Genomic DNA, 13,463 nt, shown 5'->3' with positions numbered 1-13,463 from the left:
TGGGTGATTTCATAGCTCTGGGATTATCCTCATTCTGATAGAGACAAGGAGGCATGAATGTCCCCTGGTCACTGATATTTTAATGGATCCTGTAGAGTCGATCATTTCTGTGACTTTTGTTGCTTTTTGTTTTGTTGTTTTGCTATTGTTTTTCAGTCACTAAGTCATGTCCTCTCTTTGCGACCCCATAGATTGCAGCACGCCAGGCCTCCCTGTCACTCACTATTTCCCAGAGTCTTCCCAAGTTTGTGTCCATTGAATCAGTGATGCCATCCAACCATCTCATCCTCTGTCATCCCCTTCTCCTCCTGCCTTCAATCTTTCCCAGCATCAGGGTCTTTTCCAGTGAGTCAGCTGTTCGCATAGGTGGCCAAAGTACTGGAGCTTCAGCATCAGTCCTTCCAATGAGTATTCAGGGTTGATTTCCTTTAGGATTCACTGGTTTGATCTCCTTGCTGTCCAAGAGACTCTGAAAAGTCTTCTCCCACACCATAGTTTGAAAGCATCAATTCTTCTGCTTTCTGCCTTCCTTATGGTCCAACTGTGACTCTGGAAGGTATCATTTCTGTCTTTCCTCACTGTCCCCAGGGTCTCATTTGATAAAGCTTTCATGACCACTTCATGCCATAAATAGCTCTAGGGAAGCCAACAGCCGTAGCTCCATCCAGCTCAACAACAGTCACCCACCAAGTCCAGGTGGAGAGAAGAACCTGGGTTGTATTCCCCTGGCACAACCCAGATTCCCTCATCTAGTAAATTGGTCAGGGGCCAGGAGGAAAGATGGCACACTCAAATTAGAATAATTTGAGAAGAGTTTGATAAAGGGACTATTTATAAAGGTTTCCCCAATGCCCAGAGGTAGAGAAGAAAATGGCAACCCTCTCCAGTATTCTTGCCTGGAAAATTTCATGGACAAGAGGAGCCTGATGGGTTACAGTCCATGGGGTCACAAAGAGTCAGACACGACTGGACATGCACTTTATGCCCAGAGGACTGGAACAGTTAGTTCCCTGGGGCTGGAAGCAGCAAGGCCCCGCCACTACCTCCAGGCCTGATCTAACCAGCAGTCCCCAACATTTTGGGCACCAGGGACCAGTTTCATGGAAGAAAGATAAAGGGGAAAGGGACTGATTCAGCAGTAATGCAGCGGTGGGGAGCCACGTGGGAACGGCAAATGAAGCTTTGCTCCTTCACAGGCCGTTCACCTTCTGCTGTGCAGCCCAGTCCCTATCAGGCCTTGGACTGGTATGGGCCTGAGTGTTGAGGACCCCTCATCTAAGCCATCCCAAGGACAGGGAGTGAGGAACCACTGATATGGCTCATATAAGTCAACTTCCCAGGGCAGAGAGTTGTGGAGAGAGAAGAGTGTATAGATCTAAAGACGTCAGCAGAGAAGCAGGACCCTCAGAGGGTGCCTGAAGGGACCCAGGAGCCTGGAACTCTTCACAACTCCCGGTGCTCCAGGCATAATAGATGAGCACTGGAAATGTCATTTTAGTGTGACCTGGCACGAAACTGGCATTCTCTGTCAGTTCTGTTTCTGTAATTTAGATAGTCAAACTCAACTCTGGAAAACTTTACAAAGATCTCTTGAGATTAGGTAGAGGGCATGTCAGTAAAGATGTCAGTAGGCATTAAAATCCTCTTGGTTCACTTTTGAATTTCTAGTTTAGTGAAAAACTTCAGGCTCATCTCTGAGGCTACCTGATACTCTGGGTTGGTCTCTTGGTTAAATCCTATGGGATAATCTGAAAATCCAGCTTCAGGGTGGAAGCAAGCCTCACAAGGGCTCACAAATGGTCCTTGGTTCCAGTATTTATTCTCGACATTCCTTTCTTTGTCAGCTTAGCAATATTTTTGTTCCCACTGGCCTAGCCAGTGAGCCTGGCTGCTTGGTCCAAATGTGTACAACTAAAGACCTTGAAAACCACCTTAAGAACTGTTCTATCGCATAGACTTGCACAACGCACCCCCTGCCCGTCCTTCCGTAGATCCTAAAGGATCAGGGACCACCGATGCATCTGATGCTGATTTCTTGATCATTTGTTGTGTCCTCCTTAAGGACTGACTTTTGCCTCATTTTACAACCCTCACTGTTTTACTGCCCCAACCACAAAATAAATAAATAAATAAATAAAAGGGCAGAGGGGACATTGAACCCTTGTGATATTTTTTTCACCCGCAGAAATTGTTGGGTCATTGCCAAGCCTGGATCCTGACACCCAGTTGGTGCTGCCCACTCTCCTCACTGTTATCACAAAGGTGAGTTTGTTATCCTTTGTCCTTCAAATAGGAACAAAGCCTCCAAACTTCCATCAGAAAAAAAAAAACAGCCTAAGGACTGAACAGAGCAAGATCCCCTCTGCAGTGCCAATTGAATCTAAAAAAGAATGAATACATGTATATATAGCTGAGTCACTTAGTACACCTGAAGCTAACACATTTAAAATCACTATACTCCAATAAAAATAATCAAATAAATGTAATTATTTTCTGTGTTTCACAGGTAGTACTTGCTTCCCCACTCTCAGTGTCTGTATTAATAAGACATAATGCAACTTGCATTTCAAATATTGTTAAATTCAAAGTTTTCTTCAACGTAGTTAGAGCTTTATTCTAATTAGAATCAGAATTTGCCTTTTTTGTAAAACAAATATGTGTTCGTGAAGTGAAAAACAATACTTACGGTAGAGCGTATTATTTGCCTTTGACTTTCTGACACAAATACAAGCATAAAAATACATTTGTTCTTAAGTCTTAAGGTCTTTATATATTTATGGGGGGGTTGCAAGTATAAATGAATGTCTTAGGAAGTACAAAGTTATGAATTCAGTAATAATTTATGTATTTCATTTAAAGGTATGTTCATTTAATTTACACTAAAAGTTGTCACTGGGGGTCCATAACTGAAAGTGCTGACCAAGCTCTATTCCCTTTTTTAATGAAAGAATTCATAAGTTCAAACATGATTGACGCATGTTTCAAAGTGTTTCAGTTATAAGCTAACCCTATACAGGCAGACTCAGTTAGCCAGGACTTGTATCAGAACCTATATCAGAATCCACAGTAGAGTCAAGTCAACTACAAAATGATTTGTTTAAATTTAATTGAAAAGAAAAAATACAGAGCATAGCCCTTCTCAGATACAGAGCAGTGTCCCTTGTTAACAGCTGTCTCTAAATCCTTCAGGATGCTACTCTGAGTCCAGAACTTCCTCTTGGTCAACCCAGACTGGAGACAGTGGACAGAGCAGGACACAGTCTGCCTGGTGAGTAGAGTCTATGTTCCAGAGTCATAGACCCTTCCCATAGGGTCTATGTTAGATGACAGCATCCTCTTTGAGGACTACATCTATGACGCTGCTTCAAAGTCCAGTGATTAAAGTATTCCTCAGCCCTCAGGAGAGGGTTGGCTCCCCACAGCATTTCCAACAGGAGAGCCAGCCACTGAACTCCTCCTTCTGACGAGGCGATCACCCTCAGGCTCCTTTCCTCAGCTCTCGGCCCCAGTCCCGCAGAGAACGCTGTAAGCCCTTTCCCAACAGATCTGGTGAAAGAAGCTGAAACCAAAGCAGCACCAACTGCCCACACAGAACAGCTGTCTCTGCTGGGCTTCAAACCTGAGAGCTTGTCAGGACAAGGTAGGTCCTGAAGCCCACATCCATGGCAAAGGGCTATGGCAGCAGAGGACTGGGCCCTTACAATCAGTGTTTTATTCCTGTTCACAATATACAGGTTGACCATGGATACTGTTCGTCCATGTGTGTTTCTTTACACAGTTACCACATGTGTAATTGGTCTATAAGGATGTCAGTAAATACTGAAATCCTCCTGGTTCACTTTTTTTATATTTTTCACTTTTTCAGTAATTTTTTTAAAATTGAAGTACAGTTGATTTGCCATGTTGTGTTAATTTCTGCTATATAGCAAAGTGATACACTCATACATATGTACACATTTTGTTCAGATTTTTTTCCATTATAGTTTATCGCAGGATATTGAATCTAGTTCCCTGTGCTATACAGTAGGGATCTTATTGTTTATTCATCCTGTATATAATGGCTCGCATCTGCTAAACTCAAGTTCCCAGCCCTCCCTGAACACCCACCCTCTTGGCAACCATGAGTCTGTTCTCTGTATTTGTGAGTCTATTTCTGTTTTATAGATAGCTTCACTTGTGTCATAGTTTAGATTCCACATGTAAGTGATGTCATATGGTACTTGGCTTTCTCTTTCTAACTTCAATTAGTATGATAATCTCCAGTTCCATTCATATTGCTGAAAGTGGTACTGTTTCACCCTTTTCTATAGCTGAGTAGTATTCCGTTGTTTATCTATACCACATCTTTGTCATTCATCTGTCAACATATGTTCAGGTTGTTTCCATGTCTTGGCTATTGTGAACAGTGATGCTATGAACATTGAGATGCCTGTATCTTTTTGAATTACAATTGTGTCTGGACATATGCCCAGGATTAGGATTGCTAGATCATATAACAATTCTATCTTTAGTTTTTTGAAGCTTCGAGTTCACTTCTGAATTTTCAAGAATGTTTAATTTTGAGGCAATAGGGTCAAATTTTCTCATAATTTAAGAGGAAATCTTTATCAATATATGAAGACCTTAGGAAAACAAAAAACCAATATTCTGCAGAAGAGTCCTTTTTTAGTGTAAGAAATAGTGGATATAATGGCTTTGAAAGTGAAAGTTAGTCACTCAGTCTTGTCCTACTCTTTGTGACCCCATGGATTGTAGCCCACCAGTCTCCTCTGTCCATGGAATTCTCCAGGCAAGAATACTGGAGTGGGTTGCCAGTCCTTCTCCAGGGAATCTTCCCAACCAGGGATCGAACCTAGGTCTCCCACATTGCAGGCAGACTCTTTTACCAACTGAGCCCCCAGGGAAGCCTCTTAGGAATCTCTATGCTTCCCACCTTGTACAGCTCTCTGGTGAAGCTCTAAATAAAAATGCCTTTTAGGAAACATGGAAGGAACCTCAGAATGAGGCTGATAAGTATGATCTGTGATTCTAAGTGAAAATGCCAGGGAAGATTGTCATTGTTGATATTTTTACAGGAGTTCTACTGTTTTAGTTAGGGCTCTTTACAAACTTCCACACGTTTGAGTGATCTATCTCATTTCCATTTTCCTCATAAACCTTGTGTGAAATTAGTATGTAATTTTATTGTATAGGTTTTTCCCAAAAACATATATAACATGATTGCAGAACCACCTATACAGGTGATATTTGGTTTACATGATTACCAGTGAATGAATGTTAGCCACATGATACAGTTATCTATTTCTGCATTATAAACCACCCCTGAAGTGAGTGTCTTAGATTAACAACCATATATTTTGCCCATAAATCTGAAATTCGGTGGGAATCAGTAGGGACAGCTCTTCTCTGCCCCATGTTGTGTCAGCTAGACTATCTCAACTGGTATTGAAGATCTTTTTTCAAGGGGGCTCACTCGCAAGGCTAGCAAGTTGGTGCTCAGCCAGAGGGCTGGAGTCCTCATTTCTTCTCTATGTATCCTCTTCGAGGGGCTGCTTGAGCTTCCTCCCAGCGTGACAGCTGGTTTCAAAGAGCCACTACCACAAGAGAAAAAATGTGGAAGGTGCCAGTCTCCTCAGGCCCAGAAACAGTGTCACGTCCTCACATACCCATGGTTAGGCAGCCATTTTGTTTAAAGAGGAGGGAACACAGATCTTGTCTCTTGATGGAAAAAGTAACAAAGCATTTATGGCTATTGATAATCAGCCATAATCCACATCAACCACTACTTTGACTTTTAAATTACTTAAAAGTTGGTTGGATAAAACAAACCAACTTTTGATGACAGGAGGGATATAAAGTTCTCACTGAATTCTTTTCCTTCATTATGATACAAAAAAAGCTTTATTATAAGATCAGCATTTCAGGTATATTAACTAAAATGATAGTAAATCTATGATGAAAGTATTATCGTATTTTCAAAATTGCTTTACTGTTTTCATTTTATTATACATGCCTTCCATTCATAAATATATCACAGAACACTAACGCTGGAAGGACTCTTAGACATAGTCTAGTTAAACTTGACGTTTCACAGGGAAGAAAACCAAGGCTAGAGGTGGGAAGTGCCTTGCTCAAGGTCACATCATAGCTGGTCACAAAGCCAGGACCGTCCATATGTTTGGCTTAAGTAGTCCCATCATTTAAAACACTATGTTCTTTCAATCTTGTTTGCCCTCCATTCGTAGCCTTTTCTTTCTCTATTTCACTCCATCGTCATTGTTTTAGTAGTCTAACCTTGTAAGTCTTCACCTCCTAATCTTACCTCCTAATCACCACAGTTTTCACAACGTTTCACACATTACAGGGACACAATTTTCACAAAAATCACAGATTTTGTTTTCAAGTTAGCAGCTTCATTTCCATCTTCATTTTGCTTGATGCTGCTGGCATGAGTTCCTGCTCATGCTGCCTTCTTGAAACTCCTCCATTCGTCTTCCACAAATGAGTCACTCCTGTTTCTTAGGTTTTATCAATAATCTTTTAATAACATGCTGCATCATTCCCCCAAAAAGATAATGAGGGTTTACAGACATATATGAAACACAGTAAGGTTTTGTTTTTAAAGAATTGAAAGAAAATGGAAGAAAAGATGAAACAAAGCTAGGTCAGATGATACTTTTACAGTAGTAAAAGGTTTGGAAACAAGACAGAGGTGATGGTTACACTATATTGTGAATTTTCCTCACAATTCCTGAATCATTTATTTTTTGTAAGTCATCAAATATTTATAACTCATGAATAATTTTAGAATAACAGAATCAAGACAATATTTAGCTGAATAGCATCATCCCTTCTTTTGTATATTTGACATTTTACAATTTGAACCATTTGTTTTTTCAATTTATTTTATTGAAGTATAGTTGATTTACAGGGTTGTGTTAATTTCCGCTGTACAGCAAAGTGATCAGTTAAACACATATTTACATTATTTTCTTACTCTTTTCCATTATGATATATCATAGAATATTGAATATAGTTCCCTGTGCTATACAGTGCAACCTCACTGTTTATCCATCCTGTATATAATAGTTTGCATCTGCTAATCCCAACACTTTCCTCCCCACCCCCTCCCCCTTGACAAACACAAGTCTGTTATCTGTGTTTGTGAATCTGTTTCTGTTTTTTAGATTATCTCATTTGTTGAAACAACCACTTTAAAATGTCTAGCTTCATGCTATGTTTCACCGCAATAATATTTTTTTTAAGTCACGTGATTCTGTAGAGAAAATTGTATGCAAAATAAACATCAGAAAGGTCTTTGTGTGCTTTAGGTGGTTCATGAATTTGGCTTTGAGATTCTTGGCAGACTGTACAGTGAGGACAATGCAATTAGTCACACAGTTTGGAATCTGTGTGCTTACAGCATGGTAATTGCTTAGGAGAAAAATTTTCTCCTACAGGTCCTTTTAAGGAGGAGCATCTGGGTTACAGTGAACTGTGTCCTGTCTGCATCAGCTTCCCTACAGCGTAAACTTGCTGTCAGATATTTCCTAGAAAGCGCTCACTGGAGAGGCATAGCCAATTCCCAAGCCCAGTTCACGACAGCAGTTCCATGAGAGGTCAGGTGCTGACCAACTGCCTTAACTCAAGGATTGATTTTAGAATATCCATAGGAATGACTATACTGCAAAACCCTCAGCCAATGCTCCATAAAAGAAAAAAAAATTATTCTCACAACTGAGCTTTTGATTAGTATTGACCAAGAAGCACTATATTTGCTGGCCTGTGCAAAGACAACAAATATGCTGTGTTGCCAATGAATGGGAGATCCATACACTTTCAAAATCAGCCCAACCAGGGATAGAAAGGATGTATCTCAATGACCAATGAAGGCCCCAATTAGAAAACCTCCCTGATAAAAAAGGATATTTATGTAGAACAGAGGGGGTCGTGGAACAAAGAGTAGCCCTAGGCAGGACCAAGGGTTCCCTTCCTCATAAAATTCTGGGTCTTTCCCCAGCATAGGTAGCTGACAGCTAGGACTCCACAGCCCTGCACCTTGGCATCACTAAGATAATTCTAGCCTGGAAGATTTTTAAGGTCAGTGTCACCAAACACCCACTAAGCTATTAAAATCTCAGTCAAGTACTCATGGAAAGCTCTCAACTGAAGTAGTTTAATATAATGGTTAATCCTGTGAGAGAAAGTACTTGCAAAATGTGCCTCTGGAACCCTAAATAAATTGTTATCTATCTTGCCTGGAATTCGGCGGTCTTCTATATTTTTTTAGGGCACCCCTTTCTTTCTTGCAGAACCAGTCATCTGTTAAGATTACACCTATTTCATAAATATAAGTCATATACCTACAGAATAAACTCAACATACTCTTCTCCATATAACACTCATCTAACACATTCAAAAGTAGTATCAAATCATTAGGATAAAAATTTTGTGTGTTTTGGTTTGGTTTGGTGTAGGGGGGTGTAGGCAGTAATACATTTTCCTTTTCACTCATTAGAATGATCACCTGAACTATCAAAAAAGAAGCTTTTTAGTGTTCTCTCAAATACCAGAGTTTTTCACTTGCTAGAATGCCTTTTAAGATGAAAGCCAGATCTCTCAATAATTTGCAATATTTTAAAGGTGAAAAGGCAAACTTTAGGCAGAGCTATTTTATATTGGACATTGTTTTGCCTTTTATTACCCTATATTAGACTAGATTCTCCAAAGAAGTAGAACCAATTGGGGATTGAGTGAGTGAAGTCGCTCAGTCGTGTCCAACTCTTTGTGAACTCATGGACTGTAGCCCGCCAGGCTCCTCTGTCCATGGGGTTTTCCAGGCAAGAATACTGGACTGGGTTGCCATTTTCTTCTCCAGGGGATCTTCCTGACCCAGGGATCAAACCCAGGTCTCCCACACTGCAGGCAAACTCTTTACCATCTGAGTTACCAGGGAATCCCAACAGGGGATTAGATATAGAGAAAGAGATAGAGAAAGATAGAGACGATAGTGACAGAGGAAGAGATAGAGAGATGATTGAGATACAGACAGAGATAGAGAAAGAGCCCACCTGGGCTTCCCAGGTGGTGCCAGTGGTAAAGAATCCACCTGCCAAAGCAGGAGATATAGGAGACACGGGTTTGATCCCTAGGTCAGGAAGATCCCTTGGCGGAGGGCACGGCAATCCACTCCAGTATGCTTTCCTGGAGAATCCCATGAACAGAGGAGTGTGGCAGGCTGCAGTCCATAGGGTAGCACAGAGTTGGATACGACGGAAGCAGTTTAGCACACAGCACGCAGAGAGATGATAGAGACTGGGAAAGAGAGAAAGAGACAGAAATAGAGATAGAGATAGGTTTACTATAAGGAATTAGCTCATATGGTTATAGAGGCTGTGACATCCCAGATTTACAGTCAGCAAGCTGGAGACCCAGGGGCATCAGTGGTGTAAGTCCCAGTCTGAGTCCAAGTCCAAAAGCAAAAGACCAGGATTCCAGCTCCAAGACAGGGAGAGAGAGTGAACTCTACCTTACTTCACCTTGTGTCCTATTCAGGTCTCCAACAGATTGGGTGAGGCCCACCCACATTAGGAAATAACCTGCTTTACTCAGCCTGCTAATTCACATCTTAATTCCACCCTGAAACACCCTCACAGACATGCCCAGAATAGTAGTTATCCAAATATATGGGCATCCCATGGCCCAGTCAAATTAGCCATCACAGCCCTCATCTGGGTAATAGGTCAAAACACCACGGGTTTCTGTTTTTTCTTAATCTTCCCTCAGCCTTTGACTCCAGTGAAAGGAATCAGTGAGATGAGCTAAACTGAATGAACCCATTAGAGAACTAACTGCTCATGTTCCATGAGGTCAAGTACTTGGTCTGTCTCTATTTATTGCAGTATCTTCAATGTGAAGCCAGATGCTTAGAACATCTAGACAGGTAATTAACCTATGTTAAATGAGTTGAAGGAGTTAATGGACAAATTTATAGCATAATACCTCTGTGAAAGTCAGAATTGATGGGTTAATTTGATTATTTCCCTTTTTGAAAGAAGAAGTGAAGTGAAAGGGTTAGTTGTTCAGTCGTTGTCTGACTCTTTGTGACCCCATGGTCTGTCCATGGGATTCTCCAGGCAAGAATACTGAAGTGGATTGCCATTCCCTTTTCCAGGGGATCTTCCCGACCCAGGGATCAAACCCTTGCCTCCTGAATTGCAGGCAAATACTTTACCATCTGAGAAGCTCAGTTCAGTTCAGTTCAGTTCAGTTGCTCAGTCATGTCCGACTCTTTGCGACCCCATGAATTGCAGCACGCCAGGCCTCCCTGTCCATCACCATCTCCCGGAGTTCACTCAGACTCACGTCCATCGAGTCTGTGATGCCATCCAGCCATCTCATCCTCAGTCGTCCCCTTCTCTTCCTACCCCCAATCACTCCCAGCATCAGAGTTTTTTTCCAATGAGTCAGCCACATGAGGTGGCCAAAGTACTGGAGTTTCAGCTTTAGCATCATTCTTTCCAAAGAAATCCCAGGGCTGATCTCCTTCAGAATGGACTGGTTGGATCTCCTTGCAGTCCAAGGGACCCTCAAGAGTCTTCTCCAACACCACAGTTCAAAAGCATCAATTCTTCGGCACTCAGCTTTCTTCACAGTCCAACTCTCACATCCATACATGACCACTGGGAAAACCATAGCCTTGACTAGACGGACCTTTGTTGGCAAAGTAATGTCTCTGCTTTTCAACATGCTATCTAGGTTGGTCATAACTTTTCTTCCAAGGAGTGAAAAGAGAGCCAATTAAGTGGTCCAGAAAGAGTGGTCTCTTCTGGTTGGATTGCTCACCATTCCCACCATATGGCATCCATATTCACACTTTTACGGCTTTACACAAATTGTTTTCTCTTGTGCTTATAATACCCATCCATCCTTCTAGCCTGAAGACCTCCTATTGACACTTTAAGTTCCAGCTAATGTGCCACCTCCTCTGTGAAGCTTTTCCCCAAGCGCTACCTGAAAAGACTCATAATTCTCTAACTCTAAAAAGTACATATACCTTCATCAAGCATTTACCACTTGGTACTAACAGGATTGCTAGGCATATCTGGGGTCCCTCCAAGATTAACTTGCTAAAGTGAAAAAATGTATTCTTATTCCTTTAAAAAAAAAAAAAATCCTGTACTGAGCACAGTGTCTGACACACCCTTGGGGTTTCATAATTCTTTGTTACCATTGTGTACTTCATTGACATCGGTGTTTCTGGAGGATACATCTCCTGTTTCAGTCCTCTTGCATCTCCAGAGACAGGCTCAAATGAAAGGTGATATTCCTCATTGGCAAATACTTTTGTCAAAATGAACTTACTGAACAACTTTAATCATCTCCCTCACATGTGATGTATTAATATCACACTGACTCATGTGTAGGCCTGAAGTGGAGGAAATAGGCAACAAGCCCCTCTTCCAACCAAAACATTTTATATCCTAACTCTCAACCAGAAGGGCCTGGTCAAGATGTTATTTAAGTTGCTCCACTGCAAGATGAAAAGATAATGGTTAAGACTTGGAAAGGTTCGTAAGGAAACCTCAGCTGCACATAATGACCACTGTGGACAATATGTTTGCCTTTTCTTCCTTCTCCTTATAGATCAAGGACCAAACAGTAACTTTTCCCAGCCAGAATATGGCATTTACAAACATAGTTCAGTGAAGTCCATGGGGAAAATCCCATCTCAAAGAAGGAAGGGATGGCCACTCAGCAGAAGCTTGCAATTGCGCTCCCTCCCTAGATAATGTCTTCTCAATGCCTGGAGAAAGTAGAAATGTGAAGGCTCTCCGACTCTCGAATTGAATCAAAGCTGAGACTGTTACTGTTACCAGATTCTATATTTGGGAAATTCAATGCCTTGCCCCAAATTGTGGCAATTTCCCAAGACAACGTGCGTTCTGACTTTCTGCCCCCAACTGAACTGATCTGACACCCTCTTTCTGCTGCAGGGCTGTTCAGTCCTCATTTTCTCAAACCTCCCCTCAGTGTCCACCCTTTTTCTAGGCTCTTCCCAATTCTGTCCTCAAGTTATAACCCATTTTTTATGCATTTTTATGCATTTTTTTATCCCTTTAATCTCTTTTCAGCATTGTACTGAACTGAAACTGAACCACACGTTTCTAAGATAAATTCTGCCACTTCTACAAGAGCAAAACAAGTAGAAGTGATCGTCATTAGAGATTGTCTCTCTCTCTCCCTTCCGTGCTCACAATCCTTCTCGTGAATACACTCACGAACACAGATGATGCCCTGTACCCGGCGGTTTCCAGTAACTTTGGCCACTTCAGCTCACCTTAGGGCCCCATTTCTCCTCTCCCGCTTTCTCAGGGGAGCTCTCTGTTTCCTCCACTATATCATGTATTATCTCCTGGTTTTACCCCATATGGCACTAGTATATGTGGATTTCCCCAGTGGTTCCCTATAACTTCTCCACGCATCAGATACAAGACTGGTCACCATCTTGGTGAATTCCAGGGACACCGTAGACTACAGAGCCAAGCAAACTCTTCATGTGCCAGTAAGCCACAGAGGAAAAAGGATTTCAACAAGCTCACTTAACTGGTAGTGGGATGCTGGGAGGCTGTGCTCATTTATTTACTTATTCAACAAATATTTATGTTATGCTTGTTAGATAATGGAGATGAAATAGTGGAGAAACTAAGGACACTCCGTGACTGTTGTGGTTTGAGTTTCCCTAAAAACAGGCCCTAAGACCAGGATTTGCTTAAAAGGAGTTTGTTTCAGAGAAGATCCCAGGAAACCCAGTAAAGGAACAGGCAACAGAAACATGGAAGGGAAGGAAACTGATCCAGCCAGCTAACCCAGTTAACCCTGTGACCACCAGAACTCACTGGTGATGTGCTGGTGAATATTTAACAACCAATCTCAAGAAAATCTGGGATATATATGCATATAGCCATTTATCATAAAATGTTTCTGATGCAAAGGATATGTAGCAAATAATAATAATCTGTAAATAATAAAATATACATATATTTTACTGTTGATTCGGTATAGCCAGTCAAATCTCCTGAGGAAGTTATTCAAACTGAAATCGGGATGACGGGAGCAAAAGTAGCAATAGTGGGGGGAGAGTTTTGCACAGAGAGGAGTGGGTGAAGCTGGAAGTAGACGGCACATTGAGGGAGAAAGGCAGAGTCGCGGAAGCACAAAGGAGTTAGAGTTAGAAAGCAATGGAACTCCAGAAACATCGAGCCTTATGAGCCCTGTTAAGAACATCGAGTCTTGAGCATGCGAATGACACATTAAATTTGAGTTTAAATAAATCTTTTGGCTGCATTGTGGAAAATTGGCTAGAGGCAGGCAGATGCAAGCAATCAATTAGAAAAGTTGTTAATAGCAATCCCAGCTGGAAATGTTGCTGGCCTGGACTTGGGCTACTACTGCCCAAGGGG

At 41.6% G+C, this 13,463-nt stretch overlaps 1 protein-coding gene across 1 annotated transcript in view; it reads left to right on the top strand.

The window, feature by feature from the left end:
• The window catches only part of IMPG1 (interphotoreceptor matrix proteoglycan 1), a 185,578-nt gene that overhangs the window by 82,743 nt on the left and 89,372 nt on the right, over positions 1–13,463 (top strand). The window contains exons 13-14 of the mRNA XM_069598931.1: positions 2,186–2,262; positions 3,190–3,268. Of these exons, the coding sequence (XP_069455032.1) occupies positions 2,186–2,262; positions 3,190–3,268 (156 nt within the window). The remainder of the gene's footprint in view (positions 1–2,185; positions 2,263–3,189; positions 3,269–13,463) is intronic.

Source organism: Ovis canadensis, chromosome 8, assembly GCF_042477335.2.
Source record: "Ovis canadensis isolate MfBH-ARS-UI-01 breed Bighorn chromosome 8, ARS-UI_OviCan_v2, whole genome shotgun sequence".
NCBI classification, from domain to species: Eukaryota; Metazoa; Chordata; class Mammalia; order Artiodactyla; family Bovidae; genus Ovis; species Ovis canadensis.
The sequence above is the reverse complement of the archived record's forward strand: the minus strand, read 5'-3'. Positions and strand labels throughout refer to the sequence as shown.